Here is a 20,903-nt window from a genome sequence, read left to right as displayed (position 1 = left end):
GGCTGCCCCCAGCCCGAATCCCCCTGCCTGACAGCCACGGGTCAGAGAACACAGAAGGCATTCACAAGATGGAACTGAAAGCAAATTAATTTATAAAAAAAAAAAAAAAAAAAGAAAGAAAGAAAGAAAGAAAAAGGAAGAGAAAAGAAAAAAGAAAATTTACAGAAAACTTTTGAACAGAAGAAAGGTGCCAAGACGCAGAGGAAGAGAAACACGGGGACGTGAGGAACAAAGGCCTGGTGGGAGGGGCCAGGAAGAACCGGTGGAGAGCCTGGAGTCCGGGCTGCCTTCACGTCAAGGATGAAGAAGGGAAAGGTGGTAGGGGAGGCAGTGGAATCCAGGAGCAGAGCCGAGCTGCAAGCTGGGGGTAGGCACTACCCTGGGTCTGGCACCCCTCCTCCACTGTCCCCAAATCCCAGGGAACCCCTAGCTACCAGTCAAGGTTCTGATGGTCTTGGTGGAAGAGGTTAGAGGGGTGACCCACCAAGTCATAAGAAGGAGGTGCTTAAGTGCTTTTTGAAAAATTCAGGTTTTTACAACTCCCCCTCCTCTCTAGCTCCCCTCTCCATGTCTTCTAAGAGCCCAGGGAAAGGGCCCAGGGAGGAGGGACAGGGCCCTTTTTTCCTCTATTACCTACCACAGGAATCCCCAAAATACGTTTCCCCACCAAATACACATACGCTGACATCAACTACGCAGGTGACTTTTAAAAACACAAAACTGACATTCAGGGGGAAAGGGGTCATTGGCTGAGCTGGGGTGGCCTAAAACAGCAACACTGAGGAGGCAGCAGGAGAGATCAGTAGGAATAAACTGGGGTTGGGGTGGCTGAGGGGGTTTAGGAGTGGATTCGGTCACTAATGAGGGACTGGAGGAGACAGATTTTGCACCCTATTCTATCCCCAGAGCTCTCCCAGAACCTTAATTCCCCTTTCCTGTCACCTCCCTCCAAAAAATGTAAAAGTTGGGTTTTTGGTTTTTTTTTTAGTGGGTGGAGGGAGCTCCAATGTGGGCTTTTTATGTCTCTCTACTTCCTTTAAAGGGCTTCGTTGTTGTTTTTTTTTCCATCCATAAAAAATGCAGTAGTTTTGAGGGGGTGCACCCTTAAAAGTGGTTAATTAGAACCTCGTATAAACACCTTTCCCCAGCCCTTTCTTTGAGGGCAGCATCCCCATCCTATCCTCTCTCCCAGACATTAGAAACATCTTTTAAACAGAAGTCCTTGAATAATCCGATATAAAAATGCATGCCTCTGACAGGCATGGTGGGGGCTTTGGAGGGGCAGGAGGAGCTTTCCTTACGTAGTGATGAACTCTCCAGGCTGGGGAAGGGTCCCAGTGGTGGGGAGAGGGCTGTTCCTGGAACCTTGATCTCCATTGGGGGTGAGGGAGAGAGATGTCTGGCTGGCTCCTCACTGTGGAGGTGGCACAGGGGTGACTGTGCCTGGGCTCGGGGCCGTGGGGTCTGGAGGCAGGGGGGTACCTGGGTCTGTGGAGAAAAGGAAGAGGAATCAGCCAGGGTGAGCAGGAGAGGGATCCAGACGCAGGCCACCTCAGACAAACAGAACTGGGCATGGCATGCAATGGGTGGGTAGGTGACCGAGGTAGCCTTTCCCCAACGCCCTCTCCCACCTCATACTGGGAAAACTGAAATACCCCAAATCTTCCTGCCCCCAAGGAAACTCTCTAAACGGGGCACTGGAACGTGATGGGAACAAGCAAAGAGGGTGCCGATCATCATGCAAACGGGTAGCTGTTTTGCAAGTTTACAACTGAGATGCTGTGCCTTAGGACTCCTCCGTGACCCACCAGTGAAAGGCCCCAACGTCATCCCAGAGCTGGCAGCTGCCGGGTGGGGAATGGTGGAGGACAGCCAGAGAGGCCCTTCCCGCTGTGTTCTCATTTACCAGAGCGTTCAGAAAGGGTTGTGCAAGTTCTCTTAGCTAAGCCCTTCCCCTACCTGCCCCCGCCCCCGCCCGTCCCTCCGTGTGGACCCCTCTCCCTCCCCCTCCTCCCCTCCAGGATGCTGCTCACCTGGCAGTGGGCTGGCACTGGGCAGGAGGTTGCCCTGAACAGCTGCCACAATGGCAGGGCTCTGGGCTGCGGCGGATCCGAGCCCCGGCCCAAGAGGCAAGGAAGATGGCATGGTGGTGGTCGCCGGCAGGTTAGGATGTAGAGGGTTCGCCATGGACACAGGCAGGTTAGGTGGGGGGAGAGTGCCCGGGGCAAACGGGAGATGGTGCTGATGCCCATGCAGGTTAGGAGGAGGGGGCAGGTTAATACTGATGGAGTCGGCTAGACTACCAAATGGGATGATGGATGGAGCGGGAGGAGGAGGAGGCGGCATGCCAAAAGGCAAACCCAAAGGAGCATTACCCGCCACGCCTGGGTGCCCGCTGCCTGGCACTGCCCCTGGCATCATTGCGGGAGGAGTTGGTTGGTTGGGGAACGGCGAGGGGCCTGGGAACAAAGAGCAGAGACCAAGAAGGTTAGAGGCAGAAAGTCTCCCTGGCATAGCAAGGATGATGTAGCCACGCCTCAGCACCGCTTCTCCCGACCCGGGACTACGTGGTACATCCTTGGAACAACACCTCAAAGATCTGGATGTGGGGAGGAAGCCCTGCTGGCTCAGCGATGTCACAGAGCTGAACCCATCTGTAGAAATCTCCAGTCCTGTCCTACATCCCTTTCGAGGGCGAATCGGAACGCTCACCCGGAGCCCCCTGGCCAGCAAGCGTTCCGGAAGCCATCACTTACCATGGGGTCCAGGGGGGGGTACCCCTGGTGGGACTGCCCCAGGCTGGGGGGCTCCAGCTGGTTGCTGCTGCTGCGGCCCCGTGGCTGACCCTGCCTGCCCAATCTGTTCAGAGGGGCCCAAGCTTCCGGGGGGAGCCCCGCCGCCAGTGGGGGCAGGGGCGACGGAGGCCGGAGCCATAGCCAGGCTGTGAAGCGCGGGCGGCCCGGCAGTGCCTGCCGGTGGGACGGGCTGGGAGCCTGGCGGCAGGGCTGGCGGGGGCTGCTGCTGCTGCTGGTGCATCTGCTGGAAGTGCTGCTGCCGGGCCCTCATCTCCGCGTACTTCAGCTGCTCCATGTGGAAGGCTTGTCTGTCGGCCAGGAGCTGCTGCCTCTGATACTCCAGCTGCCGGAGCCAAGTGAGCACGGGTGCCCGTCAGCCGCGTGCACGGGCCGCGCCCTGCTCCACCCGCCGACACACCCCGCCTCTCCGTCGGGCAGCTACCCACACCAAATGCCGATCTTGGGCTTGGGTGTCCCGGGCCCTGCCCCGTCCTCCCTCCACTATTCCCACCACCGTCTTCTGGAGCCCTCATGGCTTCTCACTGCGATGGGGTTCATCTAGTGGGAGCCCTTATTCGTTTCAGCTCCAAAGCTCTGACTCTGGCATTCTTTTCTTTCTTTCAAGATTTTATTTATTTGAGAGAGAGAGAGAGAGAGAGCACAAGCAGGGGGAGCAGCAGGCAGAGGGAGAAGCAGGGAACCCGATGCGGGGCTCCATCCCAGGACCCTGGGACCACGACCTGAGCCGAAGGTAGATGCTCAACCCACTGAGCCACCCAGGTGCCCCTCTGTTATTATTTTCTTTCCTCTTTTTAAAAAAGAGTTTATTTATTCGTCAGAGAGAGAAAGAGAACAAGCAGGGGGGAGCAGCAGGCAGAGGGAGAGGGAGAAGCAGGCTCCCCACCGAGCAGAGAGCACGATGCGGGTCTCGATCTCAGGACCCTGGGACCATGACCTGAGCCAAAGGCAGACACTTAACCAGCTGAGCCACCCAGGTGCCCCTCTGTCATTATTTTCATTTGGAAAATGCTTCCAGTTCCTCTTGTCAACTCGTGTTCTTTTCTTCCCTCAAAATTGACTAAACACTCACCATTCTTAGGAAGCCATCCCAGATCAACTCTTTAGCCTCTGAGCTTTGCCTTTATTTTGTTATCTCTCAGGACTTACAATCTGAATTTGTCAGATACTTTAAACATTCACTGTTTTTGATGCGTCCGTACTGAATATTGGATGTCTCCAATTAAACCGTAGGTTCTGTTAGGATCCCTGTCTTATATTTCTTTTTATATCATCTCAAAAACAAAATGGTTCAATACCTTGCCCATCTCATCCCCTTTCCAAGTTCACCTCCTGGGTCTGAAGCCCCTTCCCTCTCATCCCTTAAACCTACTCGATGGCTCAACAGATATTTATTTACTGAGAGTCTACAATGTGTCAAACACTGTTCAAGGACCTGGACGTGAGGCAATGAAAAAACCGACTAGACTCTCTGCCCCAGGATGCTAACATTCTGTGGGACCTCGGGCTCCAGGCTTCGCCTGTGGGCCACTGTGTCCCCAACCGCTCAGGGCAAGCTCCTCCTGCTCCTCTATGCTGAAGCCAGGTCACTCTCAGGCTTCCTCCACTGCTGCTGACCCCCATCCTAAACCCAGGCCCGGCTCGGTGTCAAAGTGTGGCCCCTGGCTCCACTGGCACCCACGGGGTGCTACTCACTGCCTCTCGCTCCCGGTCCATGATGGTCTCCAACTCTTCAAAGTGCCGGAGTTTGATCTCCAACTTTTTCATCTGGGTCTCCACCAGCAGGGCCACTAGTGATTTGATCTTCCTCTCCTCCACAGCGGCCAGGTGCTAGGGAAGGCGGGAAGGCGGGAAGGGCGGGGAGGGCGGCACATGAGCGGGAGGGCCCACCGGAGGCGGGCCGGGGACAGAGCGCTAGGGCGGAGGCCGGCGGATTTTAAGAAAGAATTTGCTATGGTCACAACCCACAGAGTAGCAAAGGCTTCATATTCTTAAAAGAACATGAAAAGAAAGAGAGTGGCAAAAGATAAGACAAGGTCAAATAATTAGAGGATAAAAACAGGCCTAATGGTAAAAAGCTTTGAAGAGCTTAGAGAAGAGATGACCAACTCTCCCTCTCAGATCAAACTGAGAAGGAAACGGGCCAGCACCATGGAAGTGAGCGTGGGAAGTGAGATCAGAGCAGGGGGCAGCGCCTTCCCTGGGGGTCTTCTGGGCCCTTGTCCCTCACCTTGGCCTTCACGGCGGCGGCGGCCAGGGCGGCAGCGGCGGCGGTGGACAGATTGCCTTCACCAATGTCCCGCTCCACTTTCGTCTTCCTCTCCCCCTCCGACTCCACCACGTCCTTCAGCACTTCCTCCTGCCCTTCCTTTGGCTCCTTCTCCTTGTCCGGGTCAACTGGGCCAGGAAGAAGGTGGGGTCAGGCCTGCCGCCCACTTCTCTCCCCTAGACACCCAACCACCACGCTGGGAGGCTCACCTATGGGGTCCCCGTCGCTCTTCTCTGACTCCTTCTCGCTGTCACCTTGTTTCCCTCTCTCTTCGTCCTTCTTGGGGACCTCGCTGGTCTTCTCCTTTGTTTCTTCTTCGGCAGCCCCAACTCCTTCTCGGGGTTCCTGAGGTGCCCGTGAAAGAAAAGCGGACAGCGTCAGGGCAGCCGGTCCTCACACAGAGGGCCAGGCTGGGAGGCGAACCTCCACCTCCTCCGTCGGAGGTTCTGTGGCTCCCCTCCCCACGCTGCCGCGCCCGGCACCTCCACGCACCCGGCACCTCCACCCTCCCGGCCCAGCTCAGTCCCGCTATACCTTGGGCTCCTTCTTCTCCTCCGTGGCCTGCCCCTCTGCCCGCGCCTCATCCGTCCCGCTCTCCTCTGGGCCCGAGGGTTTGGGGGGAGGGTGGAGAGAAAATGGAAATGTCTGATACAGAGTCTGTCTCTGTAAGGCTTTTCCAAAAGCCCGCTCTCCTAGCCAAAATCCTAGTGAGAGGGCCAGGAGGGGGCCGCAGTCGCCAAGGTGGAGTCCTGGGGACCATAAAAGCCCCACCCGTTCTCCCCGTGGGTCTTGTGCTGTGAGGATGAGGCGAGGCAGGGACTCCAAAGGGGAGGCCTCGGGGCAGCCGGCAGCCTCACCGATCCGCTCAGGCTCATCAGAGGTGGTTCCTGCGATACCGCTGCTCTCCAGACCGAAGGCCGGGTCTGCCTTGCCCGTCACTTTGGCTGCCTCCTCCACTTTCCGGACGTGGGCCTCCACCAAGGCTGTGGGCACTTCCTCCTTCATCTTGGAGAACTCCTCTGCAAGATCCAGAGAGGACAAGGCTGGGGGCACGGGCGGGCAGGCCGTTGCGGCTGTCCCTGCGAAAGCTGCCTCGGAAGCCCATCTCTTCATCTAGACCCGCGTGGAGCTTGACAGGTGCCTGAGCCGGCGCCAGCGGCAGACAGGGCCAGCAGGGCGGCCAAACGTGAGGGCCTTGCTAGGTCTGAGTAATCAGCCTTTCAAACCAAAGAGGCCAGGACCCCTCCACATTACCTAGGGCCGACTTCGCAGCAGCAGAGGCGACTCGAGGATCGACGACAGAGGCCAGGAAGGCAACAGTGCTCATAACAGGGTTGCCTGACTGACTGAAGGGGATAGGCTGGTAGGCCAGGGGGCCCAGGGAGGCCTCTGAGTCCTCCAGGTACGGGTCTTCAATGGGAAGACGAAGAAAATGCAAGATGCACTCATCCTGCGTGCGGCTTCCCACGTGCTCTGACACTTTGTTCCAGTCATCTTTGTACATTTCCAGTGCCTGGTGGTAGTGGTGGAGACACAACTTCCTTACTTAGCCACTTTCCTTGAAGGTCAACTCCCCCCATCCTACTAAGGGCAGCGGGCTTCAAAGCTCTCTGTGTTGTGGTATTTGTGGATTCTGCTGGGTCCCAGGGGAATCTCCAAGTAGCACTACGAGAGGATACGGAGTTAATGAAATGGCCCAAATGCCTGGCCTGGAGCTGTTCCCTGGGGCAGGTGTGGCAGGCATCAGGGAAGAGAGAGACTGGGGACAAGGTCACGCTCTGCCCACTCACGAGTGCGGCTGGCAGCCCGGCCACTTCCGTTTTCATAGAAAACTCTCCTTTTCCTTGCCCCAATTACCTCCAGGAGGAGCAGGGTCTCCTGTTCCGTCCACTCTCGAGTGGCACTGGCCGCAGCTTTACTCTGCAGGAGAAACAGGCGGGTCAGAGAGAGGAGCCCGTGACTTCTGAAGGCTGAAGGTGCTCCCCACCTGGAGTCAGCCCACACCTCCATACCTTGGAGGGGACGTTCTTCTTTGTGTACATGTCTGTGCGCAGCCCAAAGTTCTGCATGTCTGTCGGCTTCTCTTTGCCTTTGTCAGGGAAGGTGAGCATTTGCTGGGAAGCAGAGGTCTGCTATTTGTGGAGGGGAAAGGAAGAGGTGAGGACGAGTGACCACGGGAGCCAGGGGCGGACAGAAGAGAGAAAACAGACAGAAGGAGCTTCCTTCCCGAAGCCAGGGACACCCCTGGGGGGGGGGGGACTTCCTCCCTCACTGCTGTAGCTCCTCGCTCTCACGTCTCTTCTGCCCGCGCAGGGGCCCCCCAATAAAGGGGCAAATAAGAAGCCCAGCGGGGTCTACACCCCACCTACCAGCTCTGGCTTGCCCTTAGCCGTCTCTGGCACCAGGTCATCCAGCTCTTTGCCCTTTCGCCCAGCCTTGGTATCAGCATCAACCTGGCGGCCCTGGGGGACAGAGCTTGGCGTCATGGAGGCTGGGCGGAAAATGACCAGGCCAAGGCCCTGGAGGCCTCAAGACCAAATGCTGGGCGGCCCACAAGCTCTGGGGGCACTCATGCCACTGTTCCATGTTCCCTTAATGATTAATTAGATCTGTAGTTGGCATGATCCCCATTTGTATTCACATCGACCTTTAGAAGTTCCCTCAGGAGCTGGACAATTGGGTTCTAATCCTAGATTTGGTACTCTGTGACCCTGGGCAAGCCACGTAATCTGTCTCCACTTAATTTTAGTAATGTATGGAATGGAAGTGACAATAATTATGAGGCAAAAATGAAAAAAATGTTGGAAACACAACAAAGTTCAAAAATTTCATGCAACTTAATTTTCCGCCATTTTTCTCTATCTGCTCCATGCCCTACATTGGCCTGTCTGCTCCTCGAGGACAAGGAGCATCTCTTCTCCCTCAGCAAGTCCTCACAGTCTTAGGTGCGGAGGCTGAGAGAGGGTGCTAAACACACGGGGCTGCCTCCTGTAGCCCTCTGCATCCCACGGAAAAGGAAGAAGCCTCAAAACACTCCTGAACCATTACCCTAAAAAACCAGGAAAAGAAAAGTCCAAAGAAGCCCAGTTTTTCCCAGCACCACCCCGCCCCCGCCCCCACAGCCCCTCACCCTACCTGCGGGGTCTTGGGCTGCAGAGGCACCAGCCCTGATGGCGTGTCTGCCAAGACATGGAAGTGAGAGGTGGGCGGAGGCCCCATTGGGGTTGGTCGACTCTCAGCATCCACCTGGTAGTTAATAAGACCCCACTGTTCTAGGAAGGCATGGACCCTGGCAGGAGAGAGGTGGAGACAGGGTCACGTGGGGCCACCAAAAAGGGCCAGAGGTGGGGGTGTAAAGCTCCCTTTCCCCAGCCCTCTTCCCTGCCCATTCTACTCGCTGGCAAATCCCTAAATGCCAGTGACACCCAGGCCTCCGTCTCCAGTCGGGACCTGTCTCCATATCCGCCCACCTAGTAATCATCTCTTCCAGGAGAGCCAGGAAAATTGAACCAGGATCCTTCAACTACACGCGCACTCCTCCTTTCTTCCACACGCCAGAGAACGTCACTGCCATTCCCTCAAGTCACACACATGCCCTGAACGTGAACTGTGCCTTTCTCTACACGTGTTTTTTTTTCCTGCTTGTTCCTCTACGCTCTTTGCTGGCAGCTCTCCTTCTGCCAAGAGACTTCTGTGGGCAGACATCCTTATGGACCCCCTCCCCTCAGCTGCAGACCCACCTCATGATGGCACAGACATCACCGGCCAGGTTCCTGCGGCAGGCGGTGGAGGTGAGATACTCTTGGGGGTTCAGCCGGTACGTGTCAATCATGAAGTTTCGATAAGCCAGGTAGCTTAGGGGAGAGAGAGATGAATGAGAGGAAGAAAAATAAGTCCGCTGAGGACTGAGGGGTAGGAAAGGTGATAAAAGAGCTGATGGTTCCTCCTGTGTGACAAAGAGAACAGAGTGGATTGTCTGCCTCGGTAAACACTGCAGGTCTACTACGTGCTAGATGCAACGGGTTCAACCATTGCCACGTTTTCTTTGATGGCAGTTGTTCAGTTAAATGAATCATCTCAGGGCGCCTCAGTGGCTCAGTCGTTGAGCGTCTGCCTTCGGCTCAGGTCATGGTCCCAGGGTCCTGGGATTGAGCCCCACATCGGGCTCCCTGCTCCGCGGGGAAGCCTGCTTCTCCCTCTCCCACTCCCCCTGCTTGTGTTCCCTCTCTCGCTGTGTCTCTGTCAAATAAATAAATAAAATCTTTAAAAATAAAATAAAATAAAATAAAATAAAATAAATCATCTCCTTGGCTGTACTTGGGGAAGTTTCATCAAACTTTTGAACAAGCAATCAAAAAGCAAGAAAAAGTGCCCTTATTTCCAAAGGCAGGTGTTAAGGGGAAGTCTCTATCCCCAGTCTCTCCAGCTAGTCAGCATGACGTACTATAAAGAATATATATACTATAAAGAATCTATGTTTTTGTTTCTTTCTTTTTTTTTTTAAAGATTTATTTATTTATTTATTTATTTGAGAGAGAGAGAATGAGAGACAGAGAGCATGAGAGGGAGGAGGGTCAGAGGGAGAAGCAGACTCCCCGCCGAGCAGGGAGCCCGATGCGGGACTCGATCCCGGGACTCCAGGATCATGACCTGAGCCAAAGGCAGTCGCTTAACCAACTGAGCCACCCAGGCGCCCTATGTTTTTGTTTCTTAAGTAAGCCCCACACTGGGTGTGGAGCTCACTGAAAAAAAGAAAAAATGTATATACACACACACATATGTATTTATATTTATTTCTATTTTTTATTAGAGAGAGCGTGCACAGGGAAGGGACAGAGGGAGAGAGAATCTTATTTTTTTTAAAGATTTATTTGAGAGAGTGCATGTGCGTGGGAGGAGGGGCAGACGGAGAGAATCTCAAGCAGACTCCCCACTAAGCCCAATGCAGGGCTTGATCCCACGACCCATGAAGTCATGACCTGAGCCGAAATCACTAGTTGGATGCCTAACCGACTGAGCCATCCAGGTGGCCCAAGGGAGAGAGAGAATCTTAAGCAGTTCCATGCCCAGTACAGAGCCTGATGCTGGGCTTGATCTCATGACCCCAAGATCATGACCTGAGCCAAAATCAAAAGTCGGACACTTAATTGACTGAGCCACCCAAGCGCCCCTAGAATATATATTTTGAAGGTGGAAAGCTCTAAGTTCAAATCACAGTTCTTCCATGATGGCCTCGGGCAAGTTACTTAAATTTTTTGAAGCACAGTCTCCTAATCTGTAAAGTGGGAGTGTCTGCTGAGGAATAGAAAGACCTGTAAAGATCTAGTACAGTGCCAGGCACATTTCAGCAGCTCAGCAAATGGTAGCTATTGGGTGGTATAGCATGAAGTTTGAGAACATGAGCCAGTCTAAAGGATTCAGATCCCGGTTTTTCTACTCACTGGCTGTGTGACCTTAATCAAGTGACTTAACCTCTCTGTATCTCAGTTTCCTAATCAGTAAACTGGAGAGGATAATAGGACCTACTTCTAAAGCTGATATAAAGATTAGTCAATACCCGTAAGACACTCAGGATAGTGCCTCGGAGATAGTAAGCTTTCAGTAAACGCAGGCAATTATCACTATTTACTATCTCACACCAAGAGAACCAAGTGTAGAACAATTCTAGATCCAGCCCTGCCTACAGACCAGGTTGAACTCCCTGTCACCAGGTCGTTTCTCCCTTTTCCTCTGGAGAGAGCAAGCTTCTTCATATATACAGCTTTCCCCGGGAGGAAGAGGAGAGAACCATACCAGGTACAGGGAAAGAAACATGGTGGAAAGGCAAGATGGCCCCAGGGAGGGGAAGGTGAGGAAGACCTGGGAAGCAAACCCATTCAGTTCCCAGGGAGATCGACACTTTCTCCCCCTTCTCATTATGACATTTATCCTGGAGCATCCCTAACCATAGAAGATTGCCAAGACTCATTCAAAACCAAACAGGTTTGGCTTGAGGCAACACCTCGACGAAGACGAAGACTTCCAAGCCCCAAGCCTGCACTTTACACAATACTTCTCTCCATAGAGCCTTCTCCAGCCCTTAGTTCAGAGTCTTGGATCTTCGTAGTTCCTCCTATTGTCTTTTTTTTTTTTTTAAGATTTTATTTATTTATTTGACAGAGAGAGACACGGCGAGAGAGGGAGCACAAGCAGGGGGAGTGGGAGAGGGAAAAGCAGGCTTCCGCTGAGCAGGGACCCCGATGCGGGGCTCGATCCCAGGACCCTAGGATCATGACCTGAGCTGAAGGCAGACGCTTAACGACAGAGCCACCCAGGCGCCCCCCTCCTCTTGTTTTTCTATTAAAACCTACTCTCAGGGACCAGCATGGTCATATACATTTTAGTCAAAGCTATTATGAATGCCTGGGATATCTGCATTTTAGATATCTTAGTAATGATGGATTGGAAGGCTCTGGACTCTGTTGAAAGAAATGGAGGCATCAGAGCAGGTACCCGTTTTGTACAGAAGACCATGCTTAATCCTGCCCCCAGGCAATCCTAGAGAGCAGCTACTGTGGCCATGGTGCTAGGTTGGGGCTGCTCGTGGGCAGAGATCACATCTTGTAAGAGTAGCCCGGTGCTTGGCTCTTGGAAGGAACTCAAGAAATATTTGCTAAACAGGATATTGCTGGGTCAGGAAGGGTGATCAGGGACAGGAGGGAGAAAGAGAGTCGTGTGCTGAGGTTTCCTTACATTTCTGGAGTCTTGGACTTGTTCTTGCCGTTAAAGAACTCGGGGAGAGCCCTCCGCTCGATGGCATGAACACTGCAAGAGAAGACACAATACATTCAGAAGGCACTGGTGGAGAGACGGGAGCCTCGGAAGGAAAAGCCTAGAAGGAAGGGAGGGAGGGAAAACAAAGCAGTTTTCCCTTCCTTGGGGAGAACTTCCCCCAGGGCACTAATACTCAAAGAGACCAGGAACTCCCCTAAAACCGAAGTGTTCCCCAGTCTACCCGGCTGATGGAAGAAATAACTTATGTGGAGACAGGAAGAGGAACAGCTCGTTGGCCCCTGGAGGCAGGGAAATAGAGAAGCAGTGAGAAGCTGGAACAACAATACCTATTATAGTCAAACCAGGCGGCGTAGCTGGGAATGATGATGTGGTGGGTCTGTTCAGTCACGTTGTCCTCATGTAGGTCTGGATTCTTTGTCTGCTCCCCCTTGTTCCCCGTACTGTTTTCATCTTCATCCTACAAGTATGGAGGCTGCTGGACACTCAGCATTCCCATTTTGCCCCTGGCAACCCTCTGCTTCTCCCACACCCCAGGAAAGTGGGAGCACTAAAGATGGGTATGGGAATGAACAGTTATAGGCCCTGGAACTTGGAAAGGGTCAGAGTTTTGAGTTTTGAACAACAGCTAGAACTAGTCTAAGGTGGGAGAACTCCAGGGAATGGAAAGCTCTGGGTAGAAGGAACTTAATAAGCACAACTCAGAATCCCATAGAGAGGCAGAGAGGGCCTTTCTAAACTGGCTCCACCTTGCCCGTGGTCTCCATGCTTTCATCCTCCTGTTCATCTGAAAGAGAGAGACAGCAAAAGAGAAGGTTGGAGCCTCCTGAGGGGCAGCAGGACCCCACTCTCTGAAAAGCCCCGGCGGGCTAGGGGAGGCTGACGGCTGAGCCTCCCCTCCTCCTTACCCAGGTCAGTCATGGTGCCTCCTTTGACTGGGGCGGACTCTGAATCCTTCTTCGTGTTGACTGCCAGGAGAGAGACAGTCATTTTATCAGACAGGTTCTGCCCAAACCAAGCCCCTACCTCTCCACTGTTAACAATTCTAGAGATCTCGTTCCCCCCCAAAAACTTTCTCCATCGGATCACAAAAGGTGGTAACTCCCTCCAGGCACAGTCATTCTAGGCCTTGAAACTCACTTGCCATGCTCCCTCCTTCCGCCGCCAAAAATTCACTTAACTTTTTTCTTATAAAGAAGCATCTTCTACTCTATGGACACTCATAAAGCATTCCTGTCTCTGCCAGGCCCCTCTTATCTCCATCTATGTGTCTGTGAGCCCTTAATGGACCGAGACAGAGTCTGACCAAATCACTCTGTAGAGGAGTGGTTGGATCTTCAACCTTTTTTTTAGAGCAGAGGGCTTCCCTTAACTGAATCCGTACCCACCAGCTCAGGAGAAAACAGAAGAGAGCCGCTGTGCTCTCTGCTGTGGTTGCCGAGGGGCTGGAAGCCAGCCGTCCTCTCTCTCCGTGGCCCCCCTCCCCGCCCCTGAAATACACTCCTGAGTATCTGGAGCTCGTCTATGGAATACAGGTGGCAGTCTACCTTTGCAGCTGCTCCACTCTCTAACACTGCAGAGCAACAGTCTCCCAAGTGGGGTTCTCACACAGGATACAAGAGATGGTCCACTGGAATTCAGGCAGAGAATCGCAGGACTTCTCTTTATATTGGTTTTTTTAATCTTATCCTTTACATTTTCCCACTTTTAGGTAATGTTTGCACGTGTTTTATAATGTTCCTAAAGTAGCCTTATAGTAGCACACACATAGAACTTGTGCTTAAATAGTTTACTGACAGGGCTGCCTGATCAGAAGCCATCTGGAGAGAACTACCGCCAGGCACAAAGCAGATACGGACAAAGTCAGAGCACTGTCCGTGGTGATGAAAATAATTTTAATAACCAGCTAAATTGAAGGGAAAGATCCTCCAGACCTGAAGCGGGGTGAGGGAACTCAGCCCTGACAGAAGGTAGGTCCCAGGAGCTTGGTGTGGCCCATACCTGTTTTAGGCAACGTCACCTCCTCTACATTGGGGACTGGTGAAGGCTCATCCATGTCCTTTGTCAGGTCTTCTTGCTCCTCCTCTCTGTGGCCACGCTTCGACTTGGTGTAAGGTGTCGAGGGACTGGGAAGGAAAGGGAGTGAAAGATAACCCAGTCATGCCTGGACAAGGAGTCCCTGGAAGTTGAGGTTTCAAGGGCAGCGAGCAAGAGAGAATCCCAAAGGTGGAGCTGAGCACACACAGAAACCAGTCACTACAGAGTACTGGGAAAGGCAAGGGCTTTCACTTGGAAGATTTAGCTCCCTCTGAGTTCACTGGGGGCTGCAACTAGAACTAACAACCGGGCAGCTAGATTCGACCTCATCCTCCCTCTCAGGACACCTGCAGGGACCTGGCCTACCCTGCTCAGGGCCAGGTGGCTATGGGGAGGCGTTTGTCCTTCCTGCCTTCACCATGGTGTGGAGAGAATGGCGAAGGTGGGGGCAGGGCAGGGGCCGGTATACCCTTTCTTAGCGTTTTTCTTCTTGGCTTCCGGGGTTGGTGAAGGAGAGGGAGAGCGCTTCCTCTTCTTATAGTTCCCCCCTTTCTTGTCCCGTCGATCTGAATCTGGGCTGTTCACCTGCAGGTTGGAGAGTGGGAACAAATGTCAGCCAACAAGCCCCACTGAAGACCTATCCCGAGACTTAGGCTAAGGGATCAGGGAAGAAAGAAGAGGACTTTTCACCTCATCCGTCAGCGTCTTGGCTGAAATCTTCTTTCGGCGGGAGACGGGGCTTTTGTCATCATTTACCTCATAGTCTTCCTCGTTCATCCACTCATTGAAAGTGTCTGTGTCCAGGATCCACTTTGCGTGAACCTGAAGTACAAAGGCAGGCTGTGCTGGAGAGGAGCCTGAAAGCCACAGCTGTCTGAGTGCCCTTGACAGAAAAGCCCAAGGACGCGGGAGCCTGGGCTTCACCTCCAAAGCACTCCAAAGAGTGCTCTGGTCCCGGTCCTCGTCTTTTTTTTTAAAAAAAGTATTTCTAAGGAATACCTACACATAACGTGGGGCTCAAACTTACAACCCCAAGATCAAGAGTTGCACGCTCTACCAACTGAGCCCCCCAGGCGGCCCCTGGCATACTTTCTGGGGTCAGGGGACAAGAAATGCTCACCTTCCTAGGTTTCTCAGGAGTTGGAGCATCTTCCACAGATGCTTCAATTTCACTGGCTGGGATCCATGTGTCGTAACTGCCACAGGAAATTGAGTGTGAAGTACGACCAACAGGATGGAGTCACAGAAAAGTAAAGTATGTATCTTTCACCTTTTCCACTTATAAGAAGTATAGGGTTGTTGGGTTCTTTTTTGCTATGACTATTTTTCCAATTACACTTGATCTTAGCCAAAAGGCCGAGAAGCGATTATTTTTCCAACTAATACTGGGATTCCTTCCATCACAAAGTAGTAAGAGCAACTCCAAAAAAAAGGAAAGAGAGAAAAGAATAACCCCAACACAACTACTTGGTATATATATTTTTCCCAGTAAATTTTTCCTGTATGATTCTGGTTTTACATAATTGCAATGTCACTAGATGTTATTTTATAATAACACTTTTTTGCATTTAATATTTATCTACAAATTATCCATGTGACTTATTTTTTCCCCCATGTTATTTCTATCAGTTCGATGGCTGCATAATAGTCCACTGAGTAGATATACAAATTGCTGAAACATTTTCGCACTGTTAGATATTTAGACTGTTTCTATCATTTATCACAGATTATACCAGAATAACCATTTCACACATAAAGCCCCAATCTTTTTAGCCTAACCCTCATCGAGTAAGTCCAAACCTCTCCCAAGACAGAAAATTCTCATAATAGAGAGGAGAACAAATGAACAGACCTAGAAATAACCCCAAAAGAGTGTCTACTTGCTTTGCTAGATGTTCTAAGGCTTCTCAGTCTGGCTCCTATACTTAAACCTGTCCCAGGACCCTGTCCTCACCTGTCAGGATAGTAGCCCCAGTGCAGAAGAACCTGCTTATCCCGCTTCATGACTGGTCGTACCCATTCCTCTGGGGACAGAGACAGAACAAGGAGAGATATAAGCTAAAGGGATACACAGAAAATAACTGTACACAACTCGTGTTGCAGCCAGGGACCTGGAAATAGGAACGTAAGGCAGTAGGAGGGCTCAGGGCTGAAAGGAGAGAGGAGGAGCCCAGGCACTGTGCGGGGGCTGAACAGTCCCCCACTCCTAGTCCAAGCCGTCCACTGCAGAGGCCAGGAAAACCCAGGTCTCACCTTCTTCCAGGTTCCCTGGGACAGGATACACAACATGGGAGGCATTGTTCTTATCTTCAGTGACTGTTCCCTGGATGGCATGAGGAAAAGCAGGTGAATAGTCCCCTCTGAATTACTCATGGGTGTAAATAAGCCAAAGTAAGATTTAACCACAGATCTGCCTTCCTAATCATATTTTGCTCAGAATGGTATTAAAGTTAGTTTGCATTCTTTAAACACACACCAGCTGAGCGGCCCTCTTGGCGCAGTGGGCAGCGCGTCAGTCTCATAAACACACACCAGCTGAGACGCAGAGGCAAAGAGCTGGGATAGTGCTAAAATGAAGAAAAACTAGGGGCGCCTGTGTGGCTCAGTCGTTAAGCATCTGCCTTCGGCTCTGGTCATGATCCCAGGGTCCTGGGATCGAGCCCTGCATTGGGGGTCCGCGCTCTGCGGGAAGCCTGCTTCTCCCTCTCCTACTCCCCCTGCTTGTGTTCCCTCTCTTGCTGTGTCTCTCTGTTAAATAAATAAATAAAATCTTTAAAAAAATAAATAAACATAAAATAAAATGAAGAAAAACTAAAGAACTGAAAGTTGCTACAGATAATCCTCTGAACAGATAATCTGCACATGGGAAATGTAAAGTTGACTGTATGTCCCCAGCAATGGCATCTGCTGGTTATTACACAGTTCCAAGGTAAAGGTTTCATTTCTCTGAAATCAGGCAATCTCTGGCTTTCCTAATCCTCAGGCCAAGGCAGTCTCTAGGAACAGTGATTCAAACCTGTCAAGACCAGGAAATGGGAGGAGCGAACTGAGAAAGAGACGCTCAAGGCTTTAACTCTAGTCTTTTTCCAAGTAGGGAGAGCGCCTTTGCAATAGAAAACATGTCACCCGAAGCGATGCTTATTGTACTGAAAACATCAGGAAAAGAGTCATGGAGTTTCCAAAACGTCTTCTGACCCACCCACTCACCTGGTGTCTCTTGATAATGTCCTTTAATTTCCCTAGCAGTTTAGGTTCAATTTCTGGGCACAGAAAAATGTTAGGTCGAGACAGGCAGTTATTCTGTGGGGAGAAGAAATAGATGGGATGAGATCATGGGGAAGGCGTGTTTTAGATTTTCACTGAGGGAATGGAGATGGACAGGGAAGGTTCTTGACTATTACCTGCACCAAGGACTTCTCAATGGTCATGAACATTTCTACGTTGCGGTCCATGCGTGATGGATTCTGGAAATCGTAACGCCGCCTTGAGAAGAGGCAACAATCTAGTGAGTGGTTTAGATCAGGTCTGAAGATGAGGTTAGGGTATGTGACTTTTTAGCATGGGAAATCAGGAAGCAATGTTGCTCACAACTGTTGCCAAAATGGCCTGGGATCTGGGGTTCACTAATGTCAACTCCATGAATCATTTTGTACTTTATCCGAAAGGACAAAGAAAAGTTGAGATGCCAACCGAAGAATCCCCTTTCCTCTACAACACACACACTGACGCACACATACATGCTCATTCACTCTTAGAGACTATTTTGGCTCTGACTCTCAGCCACTTTTCTGACCCAGCAAGTCTGGCCTACCGACCTAGCAAAGTAAGAGACTCACAAGAATGTCTACCTATGCTCTCCCACCCCCAGAAAGACCTAGGAAATCATAAAGGGGGAGTCCCCCTAAATGTAAGAAGCATAGAGAAGAAGGCATCTCACCATCCCTGGTCACTCTTGAATTTGTAGGCAGCTGCAAGTATATGGCACAGGGAGCCTCCTGCTTTGAAATCTAAGAAACATTTGATCTACAAAATTGAGACAGGAAAGAAGTATGTGAGAGTTACATCCTAAATTCTCTTTTTAACAATCCTTTCACAAAATCCCATACTGAACTAATCTTTCTCTCAAAGCTGGAATTTTTTTTTTTTTTTTTTTTTAAGGTTTATCTATCTATTTGAGAGAGGGAGAGTGTGTGTGGGGGAAGAGGCAGAGGGAGACAGACTTAAGCAGACTCCTCACTGAGCTCGCAGCCTGATGGCAGGGCTCAATCCCATGACCCTGAGATCACAACCTGAGCTAAAATCAAGAGTTGGAGGCCCAATCGATTGAGCCCCAAAGCTGGAATTCTTTAACCTCTATGCCACGGTATCACGTGGCCTGGAAGAAGTGGGGGAGAAAGAAATCAGTATTCACAAAGCCCCAATTTGTGCCACGTACTTACTGGGTTACCTCATTGACCATTACAGAAACCCTATAAGGTAGAGATATTAATCCCATCTGGAGATGAAGGAACAGATACTCAAAAGGTTTAAATGGCTTGCCTAAGATCACAGAGATACCAAGTGGCAGGGCTAGGATTTGAACACAAGCCTACGTAAATTCAAATCCCGTACCCTTTTAACCGTGCCATGAGAGTTTCGTATAGGAGCTTAGACACTCTCAGATAACCTGTTGAATGAAGTTTTTTTTAAGATTTTAAGCAACCTCTCCACCCAACATGGGGCTCGAATTCGCAACCCCCAGATCAAGAGTCGCACGCTCCACGGACTCAGCCAGCCAGGCGCCCCTTGTTGCACGAAGTATTACGAAGACAAAGAAAGGGAGTGGTAAATTGGGGACTAGGGCAAGCCAGTAATGCCCTGACCCGGGATGGGGATAATAGGCAATTACCCAAATCTCAAAAAGGATGAAATTTACAAAAAACCCACAACTCCCTCTCCAGTTTGGAGAATTCATCTCTGCGTTTGCACTCACCGGCAGTTTTGTGAGCGGTGCATTGCTGACATGTTTGCCAAAAACTTCTTCCTGAAACTGTAGCAACTGTACAACCAGGCTAGACAAGGACTTGTTGGTAGGTGGTTCAGCTTGGATATACTGGGGAAACAGAGGCAAAGGGAAGAAAAGCAGACCCCAGATAAATTGTCCACTATCTCCCTTATTTCTTCCCAGGGGACTCTGGAAGCATCTGGGGGAGAAAAAATAGAGTCTTTTTCTCCCACATGTCTAGTTTTTATCAAGAAAATGGCAGAAGGGAAGCCCTCTAAGCCCCTCACAGGAAGTTGAAATTCTGCTGACCCCCAACTGAGCCTGCCAGCATTGGGTGCTGGAGGCAAGTGGGGCTTCCTAGTCCTTCTCAGCTACACTCTAAAATCCGAGTTGTAGAACCCTGATTTCCAGCCAACAGCACTGAGGGCAGTAAAATTCTGAAGGTTCATTAAGTTCAGGCAATGGAAGCAGTATCTTTGAGGCTCTAAGCAAGACAACAGTGTATTTCTTGGGGGTAACTTTGTGAAAGGCCAAGACTCTCCCTATAACGTAGCCTAATAAGAAAGGTGCAAGGAAGTGAGGCAAGGCAAACGGACTGAGAGCGTAAGCTTGTGCATTCTGCTTCTGCTAGGAACTGGGCACAAATGTCTTTGTAGGCTCTCCAAGATGGCAAGGACCAGCTACTACCCAGCCCGGTGAGAGACTAAGAAAACATCTATCCTTTCTGAGGAAACTGTATCTGAGACAAGCAACCCTGGGCCTCCTTACACATTTCCATGTTATGCTACCTAGTATCCTAGCCTCCTGTTCTAATTTAAATCTGAGCCAGGAGGCTAACTTTCTCTTTACCTTTTGACCCCTGTTTCCTCAACCCTAATCACAGAGAAAAGTGCTCCTCTCAGTGGGAGATGTAAAGAGAGCCTTGAAGGAAGAGGTAAACGACAAAGAGCTAAGAACTTGAAAGCTGAATTTGAAAGCTCACAGGCTGTCAATCCCCCCAGGGCCAGAGACTAAGCCCCTAGACTGTTCTCCCTTCCAAAAGGTCAAAGGTGGAGGCCTGGGAACCAGAGCCTCGCGCTGGGGTACAGGCAGACCACAGACCCAGCAGCTGTTTGTCAGGATTCTGACATTCAGAGAGACCTCCGAGATAGGGCCAGAACCAGGATCAGAGGGGTGTACTCCTAAACCACCCATCACACTTCTGACAGGCTGCAAAGCTGGGCAGGAAGAACTGGGGAGCTAAAGGAAAGCCAGAAAGAGAACCTCTAACTGGGGGTAGTGAAAAGGAAGAGGCAAACCATCTCCATAGAAAACCCCCATGTATAGATGTTCCTTTCAACCAGGCCTAAAGACAAAGACAACACCAGGAAGAGGTTTGATAGAAAAGTCAGGTAATGCTTTTTGAACCCTTTGTTCACTACCTTATTATATCTCCAGTTACGGGCTTGGGGGGCTGGAGATATAAAGCGTGTCTTAGCCTCTGAACCCCAAACCAAAGGCAATGCAAGGCCAGGTGGCCGGGTGACTTCATTGTGAAGCTGAGGAATGGTTTAAAAGGTCGCTGCCCAGGAACTGCTACAACCTGACTCCTAAGGGGTTTGTTGCCCCTTGGATGGAGGTGGGGGACAAGCGGTAGAGACAGGTGGGGGGGGGGGCTTCTTCAGGCTGATGAGCAGCCAAGGGCCTGCTCTGTGGCTGTTTACCCTCCTGCTTTCATCATCTCTCCGAACATACACAAAGCACTAGGGAGGCCTCAGCCCTGCCGGTACCTGGCTCCGTGGGGAGCTCTGGCGGGCACCGTGGCGGGCACGCTGGGGAAGGGGGGGGCATCGGGCACCCCGTCCACCCTCGGCCGCCTCTCCCGGAAAAGCCCGGAAGGCTCTGGCCCAGGGGAGGGTGGGCGGCTGGCACCGGGACCCGCCGGGCAGTGGAGAAAAACAAGGGGCAGAGGGCGCAGGAGGGAGGGCGGGGGCTGGAATCCCAGGCTGCGGGGGGTGGGCGGGGGGGGCGGTAAAAGAGGCTGGGGGAG

At 51.5% G+C, this 20,903-nt stretch overlaps 1 protein-coding gene across 1 annotated transcript in view; it reads right to left on the bottom strand.

Annotated features, from left to right (window-relative positions):
- Positions 1 to 142: 142 nt before the first annotated feature.
- SMARCC2 (SWI/SNF related, matrix associated, actin dependent regulator of chromatin subfamily c member 2) overlaps positions 143 to 20,903 on the bottom strand; it is a 21,483-nt gene continuing 722 nt past the window's right edge. Inside the window, exons 2-30 of the mRNA XM_044915195.1 lie at positions 18,863 to 18,982; positions 17,828 to 17,913; positions 17,292 to 17,373; positions 17,098 to 17,190; positions 16,144 to 16,213; positions 15,845 to 15,914; positions 15,011 to 15,086; positions 14,581 to 14,712; positions 14,360 to 14,475; positions 13,855 to 13,979; positions 12,762 to 12,821; positions 12,603 to 12,640; positions 12,183 to 12,313; positions 11,815 to 11,886; positions 8,823 to 8,936; positions 8,218 to 8,371; positions 7,452 to 7,544; positions 7,095 to 7,214; positions 6,940 to 7,002; positions 6,337 to 6,595; positions 5,940 to 6,101; positions 5,617 to 5,681; positions 5,292 to 5,427; positions 5,044 to 5,210; positions 4,509 to 4,643; positions 2,757 to 3,138; positions 2,376 to 2,459; positions 2,034 to 2,099; positions 143 to 1,488 (exon numbers count right to left, since the gene is read on the bottom strand). Of these exons, the coding sequence (XP_044771130.1) occupies positions 1,412 to 1,488; positions 2,034 to 2,099; positions 2,376 to 2,459; positions 2,757 to 3,138; positions 4,509 to 4,643; positions 5,044 to 5,210; positions 5,292 to 5,427; positions 5,617 to 5,681; positions 5,940 to 6,101; positions 6,337 to 6,595; positions 6,940 to 7,002; positions 7,095 to 7,214; positions 7,452 to 7,544; positions 8,218 to 8,371; positions 8,823 to 8,936; positions 11,815 to 11,886; positions 12,183 to 12,313; positions 12,603 to 12,640; positions 12,762 to 12,821; positions 13,855 to 13,979; positions 14,360 to 14,475; positions 14,581 to 14,712; positions 15,011 to 15,086; positions 15,845 to 15,914; positions 16,144 to 16,213; positions 17,098 to 17,190; positions 17,292 to 17,373; positions 17,828 to 17,913; positions 18,863 to 18,982 (3,348 nt within the window). The 3' untranslated portion in view covers positions 143 to 1,411. The remainder of the gene's footprint in view (positions 1,489 to 2,033; positions 2,100 to 2,375; positions 2,460 to 2,756; positions 3,139 to 4,508; positions 4,644 to 5,043; positions 5,211 to 5,291; positions 5,428 to 5,616; positions 5,682 to 5,939; positions 6,102 to 6,336; positions 6,596 to 6,939; positions 7,003 to 7,094; positions 7,215 to 7,451; positions 7,545 to 8,217; positions 8,372 to 8,822; positions 8,937 to 11,814; positions 11,887 to 12,182; positions 12,314 to 12,602; positions 12,641 to 12,761; positions 12,822 to 13,854; positions 13,980 to 14,359; positions 14,476 to 14,580; positions 14,713 to 15,010; positions 15,087 to 15,844; positions 15,915 to 16,143; positions 16,214 to 17,097; positions 17,191 to 17,291; positions 17,374 to 17,827; positions 17,914 to 18,862; positions 18,983 to 20,903) is intronic.

Source organism: Neomonachus schauinslandi, chromosome 5 (genome assembly GCF_002201575.2).
Source record: "Neomonachus schauinslandi chromosome 5, ASM220157v2, whole genome shotgun sequence".
NCBI lineage: Eukaryota > Metazoa > Chordata > Mammalia > Carnivora > Phocidae > Neomonachus > Neomonachus schauinslandi.
The sequence above is the reverse complement of the archived record's forward strand: the minus strand, read 5'-3'. Positions and strand labels throughout refer to the sequence as shown.